The 18,497-nt window shown below is 43.6% G+C and overlaps 1 protein-coding gene across 1 annotated transcript; it reads right to left on the bottom strand.

The window, feature by feature from the left end:
* Positions 1-1,738: 1,738 nt before the first annotated feature.
* VKORC1L1 (vitamin K epoxide reductase complex subunit 1 like 1) lies at positions 1,739-17,368 on the bottom strand. The gene is made up of 3 exons (XM_069971203.1): positions 17,091-17,368; positions 10,132-10,241; positions 1,739-7,352 (listed from the first exon to the last, which is right to left on the bottom strand). Exons 1-3 carry the CDS (start codon positions 17,279-17,281, stop codon positions 7,126-7,128), a joined length of 528 nt encoding a protein of 175 aa, XP_069827304.1. The 5' UTR covers positions 17,282-17,368; the 3' UTR covers positions 1,739-7,125.
* Between the last annotated feature and the right edge of the window lie 1,129 nt (positions 17,369-18,497).

Below are 18,497 nucleotides of genomic sequence, written 5' to 3' on the forward strand. Positions count from 1 at the left end.
CATGCTTAAAAGTCCAATTGTTCAGAATTTAAATACCGGGGGCTGAAGTTAAGCCCCTATTACACAGGGCGATGGAGAGGAGCAAACAAGCACAGTCAGCTCTCGCTTACTCCTAGTCTCCAGCTCGCTGCCAGCAGCAAGCGGGTAAGAGCGTGAGGGGGGGGGGGGGGGGGGGGGAGGGCTTCTTGGTTGCATTCTTGGTTCTAATCAAATATGAACACCCAAATGGTAATGAGTTTCAGGCAGAAGTCTTATGTGCGTGCATCAGCAGGCATGTGTGTAGAAACCATGGAATATAGCAGTAGTTCTGCGCACACAAATCTCCACACCTTTAATCATGTCATTTTTTGAGTCGACTTTGTGATCCAATTGTTTAACATATCTTTAGAGAAACCAGGGTTTTTCTCTCTGATACAAAGCTCCAAATCCCCTGCATGTAAATAGAGTGTAGACAACAACCTCACGCTATGAGCAGCTGCCGCTAGAGGCCGCCTGGGTGCTTACTGTATACTGCTACTATGGAACGCAGGGGATTTAGAGTAGTGTATAGAAAGAAAACGAATGCACTTGCTCACCAATTATGGAATTTTGGTGATTGTAACTTTAAGATAAACCGTTCTGCAATATTTAACGTATTTAAAAAACAATTATATGGATTAGATGTATTCACTTTAAGGATACGTAGATTTGTCGCTAGTCCAAAGATTAGAAACAAATTCCTGAGGACTTTACTCTCCAAAGTCCTCAGTTAAACCCTATGGCCCAGATTTAAAACAATCTGTGTAATAAAGAAACTAGTGTAAAACCGCTCGGAGCAGCTCAACTTTCATTTCACCAGAGCTAAATACTAAGCTGTGATTGGTTGCTTTGGACAGCTTACACCAATATCTCTTTTACACACTTTAATTAATGTAGGCCCATGTGTGAACAAGCCCTATACCCATATGAGCCATTGTATGGTAACAAAACACTGACCTCTGCTGATGTGTTGGTGGGGCAGAAAGGTGCCTACTCTTTTGCAGGCTATTCTAAGGTTATCCGGACCCAAAAGCAAGAGTATACAAGAGACCATTCAGTGCAAGTGGATTCAAGCACGATTAAATGTGTTGGTCGACGACAAGCTTTAACTGTACTTGGAAATACCATTGTAGCCAACAACAACGCATGGCGGAATTCTCTCTGGAAGCACATACTGATAAAAAAATACATGCATCTTCAAAGTGTAAAAAGTAATGCATTATGGTAGTCATTTTATTCATTTTCGACATACACCACAATAAACGTTCAGTATCCAACATTTTGTAGTGTTTAAATAGGCTAGGTTACAGTACAGAAGAACAGACAGGTATCCGGCAATAGGAAAGAACATTTATGTGCCAACTTTTCTTTGACAAAAAAATAAAAAATTAAGAAATCAGATCCTGATTTTCCTATTTATTTATAGAGCATGTGGGTAGATTCGAAGGGCCAAGCTGTAGCTTTGGAGTAATGCTGGAGATCTAGCCTCCTAGCCCAGCAGGTGAATAGAACACCTGAACAATGGAATACTGTATAAAGGGGTACACGTTATTATAACACAATGATTTCACAATGGAATGTTGTATAGCCCTGGCCGCACAATATCAAGACAGTAGCTTGGCTATGTAAACAACCTCAGAATAGCAAGTCACACTGGCCTATGATCAAGAAATTGGTACCTCGTGTATTTCAATCACAGGTTTACAGCAGTCTTAGCAGTCTTATGGGACATGCGGCACATGTTATAACACTTAGTAGCGTGGAGAAGCAAACCAACAAAGGTTATGTACATCTTCGGAGGCATTTTATTTATTTTTTAAAATAAAATTTTAGGATTTAAAAAAAAACAAAAAAAAAACAACTTAGCTGTTTGGCTAATATAAAGTATGAACAAATCATAGCTGATCTACTTAGATTTACTCATACTTGCTGCAGGAGAAGATAGCAGTGGCTGGAGATCAAGCTGCCACACATCTTTGAAGTGGCTTCTGCAGCTTACATAGAAGTAGAAACTACAATTTTTAACCTCAAAAATTTTATTGAAAAAATAAATAAATAAATGCCCCCCCAGAAGAGCCTATAGTCTTGTACTACTTTTCCCATAATGCTGTGGAGGAGGTCAAGCTCGCCTATCAGTGCTGCAGGTCCTGTTCATATATTTTCGTCTGTGAATCAGAAGAAAAAACTAAAGTGCCACTAACTCACTGTAAAACATTATGGGTATTAAAAGGTGCTGTTCATTATAGATTAGAATCCTTGACCATATTCAAGGGTAACCTTTTCTTGAATGACACAAACAGTGCAAAAAATTAGAAGAAAAAAAAAAAAGTTAAAAAGTTAAAATTCTGAACAAAATAAAATTGAACAACATATTACTAACACATTGAATGGAAAAAAAAATTGTGGTGGTCAAAACAATCGTCTGCAAGTCAACCTAATATGTCCCCATCTATCAAGATTACTAAACGTGGGCTTCTATGGCCCTAAAGGAGATAGATCGGCTCCATCACAAAGGATCCCTTCCAGTACAAGTATGCTGAATTCTGGGCAGATTGCATCAGAGACAAGACATGCATTGGGCTGATTGGTAGATATCAGAGTACATATGGGCACTGGTTTTTGGAACATGAGCTGAGACTGGGCTAAATTCCATGGCAATTTGGTTGTTCACCAAGGGAATTCAATTCCGTTGTTTTTGTAAAAGGCAAAAAAGCAGAAGGCACTTTAACCTATGCTCTATTACGAGAAGTCTTATGAAGCGCTCGCTTACTCGATAATCTAACAAAGATAACTGAATGCAGCTAAAGGAAAGAAAAAAATAGTTTGTATGTTAAGTAATGAGCATCCTGGCATAAGGGTCCAACCACTTACATTTTACTGTGGGTAGATTGTGTTGTCACCCAAGTGAGGCTTGATTCTGGTCTACTGCTCATGTCCACAAATATAACCGTACATGGGTGGTGCCCATTAAAATACATAGAAAAATTTAAAAAAAAAGAAAAAAAAAAAAAAAAGGACTGCATGTGACTACTGCTTAAATACACTGAAGCTCTAACGGAGATATGTGTCCATCTGCACCGAGTCCTCTAACATGAACTATTCCATACCAGATGGGGGTCTCCACACAGTAGTATGTCAACATCAAAATTACTCATGCTCAATGTGAATGGTCTCAGGAGAGCAAGAACCTATTTCCTCTGTTCCACATTAGAAACCTCCATTCATGCAGGTGCAAAGCTCTAAATGTGGTAACATCTGGCAGCTGTATCATGCGTGTGTGTGATGGGGAGTCCCTAGCACTTATTGAGGACAAGGACATTGAAGCTGTAATAAGGGTGTAAGACAGTTCACACAGGTGCAGAACACTAAACTGACAGTCTGTGGCTTTTACCAGGGATTGGTTGGTCACCCATATTTAGCAGCATCTAGAGAAAAGTATGACAAAAACACAACTGTTCTAATGTGGTACAACCGGACATGAAAATACTATGAAGCAGTGAATGGGATGAGCAGATTAGCTTCTGATGGGATTGCCTATTAGGCTACTTTCTTGTATAAGATGTCCCCAAAGCTCAGGGTCACCCCTAGAACTGCGATTGTTTTAGGGAACTATGCATTACAATAGTATCTTATATACCTATAAAGGGAGATCTTAAAGAGAAAAATCTAACCTGCTGAAAACCTACTATTGTGCACAGTGTGCCGAGGACGACGGTATGTCGGGTTCTGCGCTATGGTGGCAGGACAGTGCTAACGGTGCTACCGGACCGAGCATTACACTGCACAGCACGGGAACCGCACTGAGGAGGAAAGTAAGAGACATACCATCCTCCTCAGCGCCCTGTGCGCAATATGGAGGTATCAGCAGTTTAACCTGCTTATAGTTCCCCCTTAAGGGCGTGTTCACATGTACAGGATCCGCAGCAGATTTGATGCTGTGTTCAGTTATTTAGTTACATTAATATCAAATTTGCAGTGGTTTCTGTATGTGTGAACCCACCCTTAAGTGCCACTGACAGCTGAGTGGACGTATCCATTTAGTGACCCACCACAAACACAGAAGTGCTGCAATGTGGGACTAGAGCTCTGTGCCAGTGGCATGGGAGGGAGGAAGGTTATGTTAAAAAAAAAAAAAACATTAGTGTTAAATTAACCGTAAAAAGGAGAAATCGTTTAAGAAAATCATTTCATCCACATGTGAACCAAACCATAGAAGACTACGCCTACTTACACTATTTGGTCATATTATGGCCACGTGAAACTCAGAATTCACACGCAGTAGATTTGTTGCAGAAATTACCGCAACTAAATGTCTGTTCCATTTGTCTGAATTGGGATATTTTACATTGGACCTTAGGACCGTTTAGATTTGTCACGTATGACTTCACACCTTGAGTCATTTCAAACCTGCAGAAGCTATTTTTTTAAGTTATTGGATTATTAAGGATTTCCTTCATGCTTACATAGCAAGTCAAATCCACTGATAAATAGGGCATCACATTTAACAATGAAATGTTTAGGTTTTCACAGCGAGCGCTTATATCCTTTACCTGTCTCGTCACAACCCAGTAGGAACTAGCCGCTCACCCAGTCAGTGACTGCAGAGGTGTCCCATCCCAGTCACTAACTGGGGGCATTTCTGAGCCAGGTTGTGATGTCACAGGATCAGGGGCTACAGGAGGTAGACAGGGGTCTGTGAGCAGTAACACGGTGATGGGTAAGTATATCTTTTTTATTATGCCCGCCCTCTATGAATTTTTATATTATGGCCAGAGTTCTTCTTTAAAAGGGAAACCGCAGCCATTTCTGGTTTCGAGGCCACATTACAGTGACCTCTTTAGGTTGAAACCACTCCCCCATTCGGTCACCAATAGCCGCATAATATTGCTGATCAATTGCAGCGTCACGCAGCTATTGATAACAGCATGGGGTGTACTTTCAGGAATGTGGGAAAGGGCCTTATGTAACATAATACATTATGCTTGCCTGTCTTCTACTGAGTCTTATGACGGTTAACTTCCATGGATGATGTGCTCTTCCTGCTCTGCTGAAGACACTATAGCCATCACCGGCTGAGCTCAGCTGCAGTGCGTTTAGCCAATGAGAAAGAGTACATCACCCAGGTAAGCAGGTAGTGGGGAGGGCTGAAGATAGGTAAGTATTCTGTATTTTGTTATTTTTTTTAATCCTAAACTGGTTGTAGTTTCTTTACACTTATCACAGATAAGGTGATGAACAACTTAAGACTACAAATCTAAAAGTAAGGTGGCATTTCCATGTTCCATGCATGGTCCGTAAATCAGACAATATGCCACAGAACAGAGTTCCCGGCATCATTATTCACTATATGATGCTGGGAATCGGAGTTGTCTGTATTTACACGGAACTAGTCAGTGCCCCCTAACACCATCAAAACCAATAGTCACACCGCACTCCTACTGTCTATGGCTGGAAAAACCTCAGGTTGAAGATCATGGATCTGGACACAAAACACAACCATTGCTGGCTATCTTTAACATAAAACGTAAAAAGTAGTTCTGGTTTACCGTATAATTTTTCCTGTACTGTATATGATGCCCAGAGATAACCGTGTAATTTGAGGTCACAGATCTCATATCCCACAGCACCAAAAATATAGTGGTCAATCATCAATTCTAGACAGCCAAAGTCAAGGGGTTTACAAAAACAAAGGTAGATAACAGACCCCAAACAAAGCCAATCATACATCCCCTCCAAGTGCTGACCATATGACAACTGCTAAGCTAAGCGAGATCCATCCTTGAAATAAAAATGGTCTCATCAGGCACAACAACAAGGTTTACATACTGGTTATGGTATTTGACACACAGCACTTAGGCCAGGATAAATTATATATATATAAAAAACCCCTACATTCCCCATTTAGCAGTCTTTACTATAGTCAACGCAAAAGCCAACAATGGACAACAAACAATGGTCTTTTACAAAGGATTCACATGAGTCTTAATGTGGTATGACACCAACTACTTGTGCACAAGCTGCATAGTAAAGTCACAAGAAAGAAAAAAAAGAATAGAGCAAGAGAAACCGATATGAACTCTCTCCATTTGGCAGGGAGGATTATACATCAACATTAGTATTTAGAGTGCTGCTAGAACTTGTAGGGAGTAGTCACATGGTACAGCCTACCCATAAGGTTTCATCAACGGCCCTATATTGGTGGATGACACGACAATGTCTGGACATAAGCTAATATTCTACATGTAAGTGTACAGCACAAGTACTTTCTTGTTCCTAGTTTCTGAGGAACAATAAGTGACTACTAAGCCAACTCTTACTTATCCTGAACCTTTACATGTCAACCCTTCTTACACATTACCAATCCATAAGAAGCCTTGCACTGTGGATGACTGGGCCAACGCAATCCCTCACGCTGACCACAAGTCCATAGCCATTTCTAAAGTCCTTCAGTGACCACTAGAAATGTTGCATCAATCTGAAACTAGTGCAAAATGTACCCCCTTCAATTGGTTTTAGCACATAATAAATTCCCTCAAGATGCTGGTGGCTGTAACAAGTTGGAGGTTGTTTAATCCTACTCGAAATGCATAGAAGTAAATGGACAATGTGTTTGGCTGCTAATATTGTTCTTGAAAATACATGAAATACCAGTAGCAGCCACAGAGTACATGGCAACCTGAAATGCCAATGGTAGCAACAGAATGTGCATCTCAACCAATCAGCCACAATAAGAAAAAAAAATCCTAAATAAAAAAATACCCGCATTGAACGATTGACACACATACATATACAAAGAGGGAGGCACAAAAGGAAAGATGTCGCCAGGAATAGAGAATGTGCCGTTCAACAAAACACCTTGGTAAGTACAGTTAAAGCTTGCCACTTTTTCTTTTTATACATTATCGCTCCTTCATCCAGCCATTTCAAATGGGAGGTGCCATTGCAATCACACACATATCCAGGGCCCTTTCAGTCAAAAGTAATAAAGAAAATTGGTTAAGATAGTTCTTGGAAACAATCTGTTCCCCCAACCAATAGAAGTGTACTGCAAAATAAACTTTAAGGAAGCAGTGTCCTTTAGAGGTGAGTCAGAGTTGGAGAGGCCTCTTATTCTTGTTTATCCTGCAGTTGCCGTTTCCAGGCCTCATTCAAGTAAACTAGTCGTTTGTAGTTGATGATAAGAAGAATGAAGTTCAGCAAATAGGTGGCGACGCAGATAACACAGAAGTCCTTCAGCACAAAGTACAGGATGTATGCTAGGTAGAGGGAGCCTACTACCGATACTATAGAGGTGGTCATCAACACTAGGGCTGCTACCGCACTTACTGTCATACCTGCAAAACAGAAGACACAAGTCAGCTGAGCAAAACAAACAACTGCAAGAGTTTAAAGAACTTTATTCTATTGTTCCTACATATGATTGACATGAAAGAGCATCGGTCATTAAAAAGGCATAAGGCATGTTAAAGGTTACGGATCACAGAGTCTCACTGCCGAGGCCCACTGTGATCTGGAGATATAACAGAAGAGAGCGCGGCAGGAGCGTGATCCACAAGCCGGCCAGCTAAAAATTCCAACAATATACTGTCAGTGACTTACATTGCTGGAATTGGTCGTTATGAAGGTATGGTTTGGGAGTGGATGGCACGGCTGCTGCGCCCTCTCCCTAAATAAATTTCCAGATCACAGTGGGCCTCAGCAGTGAAACCTGCTGTGATCAATAACTTTTGACATGTCAAAAGTTATTTTTATTGACAGGTACTCTTTAAAGCAGGAACAATGTCCTATTCATATCAATGATATGCTGCTTCAATCTTGTTTTAGGCTGGAAAATATATATAGAAAGTAGGCTATAACAGCTTTAGACACTCCGGATCCCAGCTAGAAAAGTTTCATAATGCAAATTTTACAACCCCCCACAAAATTGTTCTTTTTGGACACCGCCTCCCTCTAATGACGACATCATGTGGCCAACACAAATGGCAGCCCACCTGACCGAATAGTTTCAGGGGTCAGAAATCTCTTTCAAGGGAAACATGATTTCCGCCACCACTAGTGGGAGATTATCAAATAAATCTGTATTTCCTTAATGAAAGTGTTGCTAAAGTGTAAGGCAACATGCACATAGCAGTGTTCTGGCCACATTTCACAGACTGTGACTGAAGTCTCATATCATATTGACTTATATGTAGAGAGCTTCCTATATGTCTAACTATAAAACACACACAACTGAATGCCTGCAAAGATACAAGCAGTAAAGAAAGGGAACTATATACTATGAGTACGACATGACATAGCAGTTTGTCTTATTTTGGTATAAAAAAGGTTTTTATCTTTTGCTCAGTTTCTCTTCTGCAGCCTGCAGTTTTTCATATACATTACAGGCTGTTCTGTCCCACTAGGAAGTACAACAGGAGTAAAAGATCAGTCTCCAGCTTCCCTCTCTTCTGAACTAACATAACCAAATCTAGGCGGCCTGAGGAACATAGTCACCAGGGTCTGATTTGTTGAACAAATTGCTGTTTATTTTGAATGATGTTTGCAGAAATCCATGTGCATGCTGCAGGAACATCTCTATTCAGGTGTTGCAACAGCACAAGATAAATACACTTGACTAATGGTGCGTTTACACAGAAAGATTTATCTGACAGATCTTGGAGGCCAAAGCCAGGAACAGACTATAAACAGGGAACAGGTCATAAAGGAAAGACTGAGATTTCTCCTATTTTCATTCCTGGCTTTGGCTTTAAAAAATCTGTCAGATAAATCTCTCTGTGTAAACGCTCCCTAAGGGTCCATTAACACAAAGATTATCTGACAGATTGTCTGCCAAAGATTTGAAGCCAAAGCCAGGAACGGACAACAGATATGGTCATAAAGGAAAGCCTGAGATTTCTCCTCTTTTCAAATCCATTCCTGGTTTTGGCTTCAAATCTTTGGCAGATAATCTGTGTAAACGGACCCTAAAGCATATTAATACTATATCATAGTGTCTTTAGTAAGAAAAGTAACATAAGACAGAGCAATAGCAATGCCACTAAGACAATCCAATAAACAGGAACATCTTCCAAGTAACTTACGCTGGCTATAGCAGAACTTAAAGGGGTTTCCAGGATTTAAAAAAATAAATAAAACATGATCGTTTTCTTCCAAAAACAGCACCACTCTAGTCTCCAGTTCAGGTGTGGTTTGCATTTAAGCTCCATTCATTTCAATGGAACAGAGTTGCAAAACCTGCACCCAAACTGGAGTCGAAAGACGTGCTGTTTCTGGAAGAATGCGACCATGTTTTTTTTTTTTTTTTTTAAGTCTTAATAAGCCCCCCTTAAGGCTACAAACACACAGGCAGGACCCACAGCGAAATCCGCTGCGGATCCCTTGCCTGTAAGTTTCTATGAGAAGACACACTCGCAGCAGGAAAGTGACAACCCTGTTAACCCTCCACCGGCCGGAGCATCCTGGACATCCGGGTGAGCCAATCAGTGCGCTGTTCTGCCGCAGAACACTGATTGGCTGAGCGGGAAGTCCTGGAGCCCCTAAAGCAAGGTAACGTATGCTCCAGCGTAAAGCAAGCGTGGAGCAGGTAACGTATGCTCCAGCCGGTGGGGGGTTAACAGGGCTGTTACTTACATACTGCATACCCGCTTGCTGCCTAGGTTATAGACCACCACTCTGAGCGGTGGCCGGACTGTCGCTCTGCTTTACAGAACCTCAGGAGCAGTAAATATACAGTTTTCCAGGCCTCTGTGTCCCCTTCTGAGGTCACAGTCTCCAGGGTTTGTGGATTGTCCCTGGAGGCATATGCAATCCCAGTGTGAGACAAAACAGCTGATTTAGCTCAGCACTGCTGCGCCATGACCTCACTAACCCCCTCCACCCCACAAAACCAGGAAGTGAGAGGGATGCAATGGTGCCAAACTAAATGTTCTGCATATGAGAATACCCTTTAAGGAATCAACACTTTCTCTGCCAACATAATAAAGCAGTTCACATGTAATTCACATTCTTGCCATACTTGATGATTCAATCACTTTTGGTTGGGGCTTCTCATCCCTTTCATAAGTTAGAAATCTCTTCTCACTACTCAAATGGTGACACGATAAATGTACTCACCGAGCAGCATCTGTAGAAAATAAAATATAAGTCCAAAGACACTGTTTGGTTGATTCATTACACTATCTTTTCCAAATATGGACCCCAAGAGACCAAATCCTCGACCCCATCTGCAGGACAGAAAACAAAGGTAAGATGAAAAGCCCTAAGATCTTAATGCAAAAAGTTTGATCACTTTTTATTAATTTTTGCCTGATTCATGCAACAGAAATAAAAAGTAATCCTGGCGTTTTTTTTCCTTTTATTCAATTATGCTATTCACCATGCGGGATCATATTTATTTATTATTCAATATTTTAATTTTAAAAATGGAAAGACAGGGTCGATTTTCCTCACTCTAAAAATGTATATTCCAATTCTGTGTGCACACCCCCACTTTCAACTAATTGTTAGAACAGGGAACGCCACACTCAAATGTGTCATTCTAGCAATTAGTGGGATAACAATTAACTTCTGATAAGTCTCAATGACTTATTCACATATTTAAAACTGATATGCAGTAATCCCAGATTTGTGAATCTTGCAACCAGAACTAAAACAGAGGACAAAATACAAGATAAACTGAACTTAGACACAAAGAGAAGTCGAAAGTCTCCTCCACGTGAATATGACTCAGCCGAGTGCAGAGAGGACGACAGTCTGAACAGTCTATGAGAGAGTCACATAACATTTATCTAGAGGACACTAAAGATAGGCCATCAATATCAGAGAGGTGGGTGCTTATATCCAACAACCCAAATATGCAGGATGAACGCAGTCAGCAGCTGTAGTAGTGGTGACGCCGGGTTACTGCATTTCAGTTCAATATACAGCAGCTGATAAGTACTGGAAGACTTCAGATTTTTATGTAGAGATAATTCACAAATCTGTATAACTTTCTAGCAAAACCTTAGCTGAAATCTTTTTTTATTCATTTTGTTAGAGTACCCCTTTAAGGTGACTATACGTATCAGACAGAAGTCATCTGTGCCCACTGATTTCAGCCAGTTGTCTAATGTGTAGCAGGGCCTCCTAACAGTCTACCACCAGCACGTCAGGGAATAGGATAAATGGTATGTACAGGATGGCAAGTCTACAAAATGTGGATATAAGAGTAAAACTTTTTTTGCGTTTTTATTGAAAAGGTTTTCAAAAGACATACAGAAACAATCTTGCAGTGACACACTTCTTATGGCATGTCCCCCTTATCTGCCTAGTATGGGCTATGGGGCCTAAAAGTGGGCCTTGCAATGGAGTATCAGATGTGGACCACAGTTGGGGTGAACCGGAGCGATCCATAGCATCTCCAAAGCCATCCATTTCATATAGGCCAAAGGCGCCGACCAAGGCAGGATATGCCCGAGCTGTGCTGCCCAATAGTAGCACAGTAAGTCAGGTGGAGCCAGCCCACCTAAGTGCTTAGGTGCTTGCAGAATAACTTTTGCATTTCTGTGACGCCTATGGGCCCACACAAATCACAAAAGAGAAGCCTGGATCGCCTTAAGAGCACTATCAGGGACCTGTACGGAAGTGAGTAATAGAGCATTTTAGGCAGGATAGTCATCTTAACCACAGCTTTCCCCCCTAAAAGGGGCAAGGGTAACGCATTTATCCAACAGGGACCACACCTCTACGAATAATCTAGGATAATTATGGGCATACAAGGAGGAGTAAGAACTGGTGATTTGCACTTCTAAATATTTAAGATAGGAGTCTCTACAGTTATACCTAACATTTGAGATTAGTTAGCAGGGGATCTGGAATGTGAATAGTGAGGGCTTCTGTTTTTGACGCATTTTATAACTCGATAAGTGACCAAACTGACAGGAAAGCATGGAGGTTAGGAAGGGAGAGGAGCGGCTGTGTTAATGTAAGTGGGCAAATATAAGAGGCGAAAGGGGGCATCCCTGGCGGCTGCCATTACGAATATTGATGAGAACAGACATAGCATGTGGGAACTTTATAGAGGCTGTTGATGGGAGTTAAGGCCTTGGATCCCCTGACGAAAGGCACCTCCTATACCAAAGTTTACCAAGACCATAATCATAAAGGGCCAGCTCAGGCAATTGAAGGCCTTTTCCGCATCAAGACCTAACAGCAATGCGGATCCCTCCTCATTAACCGCATCAATCAAGTCAATGACTCGCCCTGTATTGTCGCCCTTCTACCTACATGGAACAAAACTAACCTGGTCTTTGTCAATATAACCTGGCCTTTGTCAATAACTTGGGCCAACCACAGACAGGTGGGTGGTGAGTACTTTAGTGAACAATTTAAAGGGGTTATCCAGTGCTACAAAAACATGGCCACTTTTGCACCGCTATTGTCTCCAGATTGGGTGGGGATTGAAATTCAGTTTTATTGAAGTAAATGAAGCCCAATTGCAAACACCACCTGAACTGGAGACGAGAGGGGGAAAAGTGGTCATGTTTTTGTAGAGCTGGATAACCCCTTTAAGGTCCACATTCAGGAGGGCTATAGGATGGTAGTTTCCAAAATTAGAAGGATCTTTTCCTGGATTGGGGATTAAAGATGTGCGCATGTTCCGATGAGCTGGGGAGAGGTTCTCCAAACAGGAACGCGTTAAACAAGTTTCTAAACCTTTGTTTTTAGTGCTTTCATCTCCACATTACTTTAGATCACCTGCTCATTGTCCAGAAAGCCTTCCTTGTAGGGGAAGTGTCAGTGGTAGTTCAATGGCAGCCTTCTCCCTCCTGCAGAATGGATCTGTGGCACATCTGAATGGCTGGAAGATTCAGGCAGAGGACATTCACGGGTAACTGTCTTGGATTACTGAAGTACATGCACCAAGTGGCTGTCTTGTAGAACCCAAGTACATTGTAGCACTTGCCATCTGCATCTTCAGCGCCAACTAGTTCTCTTTCAAGCAATCACTTTTTGCACAAAAAATGTAAGGCACTGTGCAAAAATCTGCAACATTTACATTGGTTTAGAGCTGAAAGCATCAAAAAATTCCCCTCCCACCTAACATTTTTGACTCACAACGGTCAACCTGGAACCAATTCATGCTATAACGTAAGGGATCACTATACTATGCGACAAACTGGAAAAGACAACATACATGGCAACATAGGCCCATCTACAGTGAATTTTCTTCTATTAAAGGGTTATCCAACATGGCCACTTTTGCACCACTCATCTCTAGTTTGGGTGCAGGTTTTGAAACTCCATTCCATTGAAGTAAATGGAGCTTAATTGCAAACCATGGCTGAACTGGAGTGGTGCAAAAGTGGCCATGTTTTTGTTGTGCTGGATAACCCTTTTAAATTCACACACAGAATCTTCAAGGGTTACACCATTGCACCCCATTGAAATGAGCGAAACCCAGAGAGAAAATCTGCAAAAGAAACGGACATAGTGTAGACTTTAACATTCACACTGCATGTATGGAAAATGTCTGCACATGTATTATACTGTGGGTTTTATCTGCACAAATTTACAATGTGTGCATAGAAGTCTATGGGCCCTGATTGCAAATCCGGACCGCTGTATAATGTTTGCTCCATTTTTTTTTTTTTTTTTGAAGACCTGACTCCAGGCAAATGCATGGACCATGTAAACCACAGTCATGGGCATTGGCCCAAAGAATTCAATAGGGTCCAATACTGTCTGCAACTGCAGCCCGACTAGAGCGTACACTATATGCACCAATTATTTCTGCAGCAGGTGCACAGACATCTGTAAACAAGGCAGTAAGTTGTCATTTAAAGCAGACAAGCAGAAATCTGACTGTGGATAAAAATGAATGCGGGTCAATCAGCTGTATTGCAGCACCCTGGCACCAGGATATACATACGGCAGAACAGCATGGTGCCGGCTGTTGGCGCCCCATCAGAGATATTAGCTCAGGCTTCATTTCCTAGATTGCGCTGGTAAAGTGAAAGCTGTGCCATGATTGGTGGCTAAGGGCAAAGACAGTGTATGTCCAGTGTATCTTCTAAATCAGTGATTTTCAACCTTTTTTGAGCCGCGGCACACTTTTTATACTTAAAAAATCCTGGGGCACACCACCAACCAAAATGGCACAAAATGACACTAAAACAGTACATATTATACATATAGTTAATAATATAGATTCTAAATGTATTTATACTCACCCCCTGTGCTTCTCTCCACCATACTTCTCCCCCCTGCTTCTCTCCTGTGCTTCTCTCCACCATACTTCTCCCCCCTGCATCTCTCCCCCATGCTTCTCTCCTGTGCTTCTCTCCCCCAAACTTCTCTCCCCCATGCTTCTCTCTGCTGTTTCTCTCCCCCATCCCCAGGTTTCTCTCCCCCATTGTTTTCTCCTGTTTCACAGGGGAACCATAGTTTGGGGAACTTTCCCCGCGGCACACCCGACCATGTGTCGCGGCACACTAGTGTGCCACGGCACACTGGTTGAAAATCACTGTTCTAAATTACTACATATTTGTATGTCAGGTCAGATGTCAAGACCAGGTGATCAGTTGTGGGCTGAAAAGCTAAAACTCCCAGTCAACACAGGGGGCAACTTGAGATTTTTGAGATTTTTCTAGATCATTTAAATGAATATACGAACACACAATAGACTGTCCTGACTGGTTCTCACGGTATAACTAATAGAGGGTAAATCTGAGCAGAGCACTCTCCCTATGGTGTCTAAACGCCCTATTACAGGGAGCGATAACCTGCCCAATGAGGCCGAATTGTCAGATTATCTCTCCACGTAATAAAGACAACAATCAGCCAAAGAAATGATCAGCGGCTGATTGTTGTCTTTGAGAATTATGAAAAAATCATCAGCGGTCGACTGCGCATCGCTCCGTGTAGTAGCAATGTGAGGCTGATGACTGTGTAAAAAAAAAAAAACTTTATACATACTCGTCCATGCTGTCCTTCTAGCTTCTCCCCGCAGCCGCCACTGCAACTTGTGAGCAGGTCTTTGAAGTGACAGGCCGCCAAGCCAATCCCTGGCTGCGACATTGTGCCATCTCGGTCAGTGATTGACTGAGCAGCCTGTCACTGCACAGATGGGTTTAGAAGCTTCTATGGCAGCTCCTGACAGCAGGTAAAAGCTATAAGGACACCGGGGAGTGTGGAGAGGTAAGTAAAAACTTCATTTTCTATATACAGCAAATGCTGCACAGACAGTGCTTATCTGGAGTATCAGCCCGTGTACTACGGCCCTGACTTATTTGACAATTTTTTTTGTCATGTCATTTTATTATGGTTTTGCAAAAAGTCTAACAAACTACTAGGGAGACACATAGCTGTGGACACACAGACACAGGCTCCAGCTGAAGATGTGGCTAACAGGAGACAAGCTGGTGAGCTTGGAGCATGGCGCCTATGTAAGTGGTTGTGGCCATCAGCCAGGGTATTTCTAGTATCTAGTGTGTCATGTGACTCATGACTAGCGTTGAACGAACCTGTGAAAGTGTTCGGCAGCCTTATCCAGATGCTCAATGTTTGAATAGCAGTGGTTGGAGAAGGTGGATGCTGCCCTAGGACTGCAAGGAAAACATGGAAGTGTTCCAGATTATCTAGGGCGGCATCCAACTTCTCCAACCACTGCTAATCAAATGCTGAGCATCTGGATATGCCACAGGCCGACTGAGAGGAGCAAACGAGCGCTGTCAGTGCTCGTTTGCTCCTCGTTCCCCGCTCGCTGCCACCGCCATTGCATGCAGCGTCGGCAGCGAGTGGGTGAGTGCTAGATCGTCCGGGCAGCCCAAAGCATACAGCAGCGGTCTGCTGCCGCCACTCCTATTCCATGGAGCGACAGCAGCATATCGCTGGTATCACAGTCATTTGTCGGCTGATCGCTGCCTTCTATTCCACAGGGCGATTATCATTCCATGGAAAGGGCCTTAAAGGGGTAGTGCACCAAAAAAAAATTTCTTTCAAATCAACTGCTGCCATGAAGTGCCAGAGATTTGTAATTTACTTCTATTAAAAAAATCTCAAGCCTTCCAGTACTTATCAGCTGCTGTATGCCCAACAGGAAGTGGTATTATTTCCAGTCTGGAGAGCAGGAGAGGTTTTCTATGGGGATTTGCTCCTTCTCTGGACAGTTCCTGACATGGACAGAGGAGGCAACAGAGAGCACTGTGTCAGACAGGAAAAAAAACACCGCTTCCTGCTGGACACACAGCAGCTGATAAGTACTGGAAGGCTTGAAATTTTTTAATAGAAGTAAATTACAAATCTCTGGCACTTCATGGCAGCAGTTGATTTGAAAGAAAAATTTTTTGGGTGCACTACCCCTTTAAGGCTGCCGAACCCTTTCTCACTCATCACTAGTCAAGACGTCTCCAGGCAGGACTGAGTGGTGAAAGGAAACTTGTCATAGTCCGACCCCATCACCGCCCACACTACCTCCAACAAACAGGAGTATGAAGCAAATGACTGATCAGGAGTTAAACTAGCAGGGTTTCTGTAGGCTGAACTTGATGGACTCTTTTCAACCTCACTAACTATGTTACTATGTTCAAGGAAAGTGAGATTCTACATTGCTACATAGAAGTACCATAGTCCTATACCTAGAAACACATTGTATCATATGCCACCTGTGGTAAATAAGTGTAGTACCCCAACCAGAGAGTAGAAGCCAGCAGAAGCCTATAGGCTGCCCCCATCCAGCTGTACATGCTGTCAGTGACTTCCTGGCTCACCTGGCTCAGGCATTCCCTGTCCCCTGAGGGGGTGTGGCACAGGGTGGCACCATGCCAGTCCCGGCTCTCACACACCTGGCTGAGCAGGGGGAAGCCCCGTCACCTTTGCCCCCGTGTGAGGGCAGGTGCAGAGGTCACACACACAGCGGCTGCCCACACTGACAGCTACACTGAGGACGTGGCCCTCCATCCCCGGTGCAGGCACCTGGCGGAGCTGTGTATGAGAGGCGGCAGCCACCCCGCCTCCTCCCAGCGCCAGACATGGGAGTCCCTGATACCCCCCGCCTCTCCGGGAAACACCAGCCCCGTATTGTCCCGCCGTACCTGGAGGAGAGGTCGGTGGAGCAGCGCACCCACTCGTTCAGGTCGCACATGGCCTGGTAGCTGGGGTCCCGCTCCTTTTCTCTCTCCACGTGGAAAGCATAGAGGGAGATAACGATACCGAGGACGCACACGACATAACGGGCACCGCTCTCCCACCGCGGAACAGACACTCTCAGCACGGGCGCCGCCATCTTAACCCCGGCCTGCTCTAATCTCTCGCGGGAGCGAGACACACGCAAAGCGCGCTCCGGCTGCAGCAGTGACGTCTCCACCGGTTAGTGGCATCAGGGGTGTGGCCACGTCCCCGGGCTGGGGTGTGGCCTCCTTACTGGAGCCAGCCAATAGGAAGAGTGATGTGACTGCTGACGTCACGGGGAACCAGATTGATTAAGAGGCGGTTTTTCTAGTCCTAGTGGGCTGTGTGATAGGGAGCCGGGAGGGCGGCAGTAGCGATCACTGTGTATTTGGAGGGATTGTTCACACTATTTAATAGGCTATGTGTACTGGGAGAGGTATTATTATGTATTTGGAGGGATTGTTCACACTTTTTAGTGGGCCATACATTATGTGTACCAGTAGGGGCGGCATCTATCATTGTGAATTTGGAGGGATTTTTTCACACTATTTAATAGGTCATACACTATGGGGGTCATGTATCAAGAAAAAAATGCGTATTTTTAAGCGGAAAGTGCTGATTTGCGAATATTTTATTCGCAAAACGGCCATTTGCGAATAAAATATTCGCAACTCGGCACTTTCCGCTGGGGGGCGGGAAGGGGGTGTGGAGGGCACGGAACAGAGGGCGCGGACTCAGAGTCCGCGCGATTCACCATTCGTTCCGCCAAAAGATACGCCGAAAACCTACTCCAGTCCTCAGCTGGCGTAGGTTTTCGGTTGTGCGCACCGGCTCGCACAGGATTTATGTAGAGGCAGTCCGCCTCTACATAAATCTCCGTAACGCCGGGGATGCGGGGACATTTTTAAGTCCGGCGCAGAAAACGCCAGACTAAATAAATGTCCCCCTATGTGTACCAGGAAGGGTGCATATATCATTGTGTATTTGGAGGGATTTTCCACACTAGTTGGTCATACGCTATGTATACTGAGAGGGCGGCATCTATTATTGTGTAGTTGCAGGGATTTTTCACACTATTTACTAGGTCATACACCATGGGGGACATTTATTAAATGTCCCCGCATCTCCGACGCTACGGGGATTTATGTAGAGGCGGACTGCCTTTACATAAATCCCGTGCGCTCTGGTGCGCACAACCGAAAACCTACGCCTGCTGAGGACTGGAGTAGGTTTTCGGCGTATCTTTTTGCGGAACGGATGGTGAATCGCACGGACTCTGAGTCCTCCGTTCCACCCCCTTCACACCCCCGCCCCCCGGCGTACTTGGCGGA

Source organism: Dendropsophus ebraccatus, chromosome 5, assembly GCF_027789765.1.
Source record: "Dendropsophus ebraccatus isolate aDenEbr1 chromosome 5, aDenEbr1.pat, whole genome shotgun sequence".
In the NCBI taxonomy this organism is placed as follows: domain Eukaryota; kingdom Metazoa; phylum Chordata; class Amphibia; order Anura; family Hylidae; genus Dendropsophus; species Dendropsophus ebraccatus.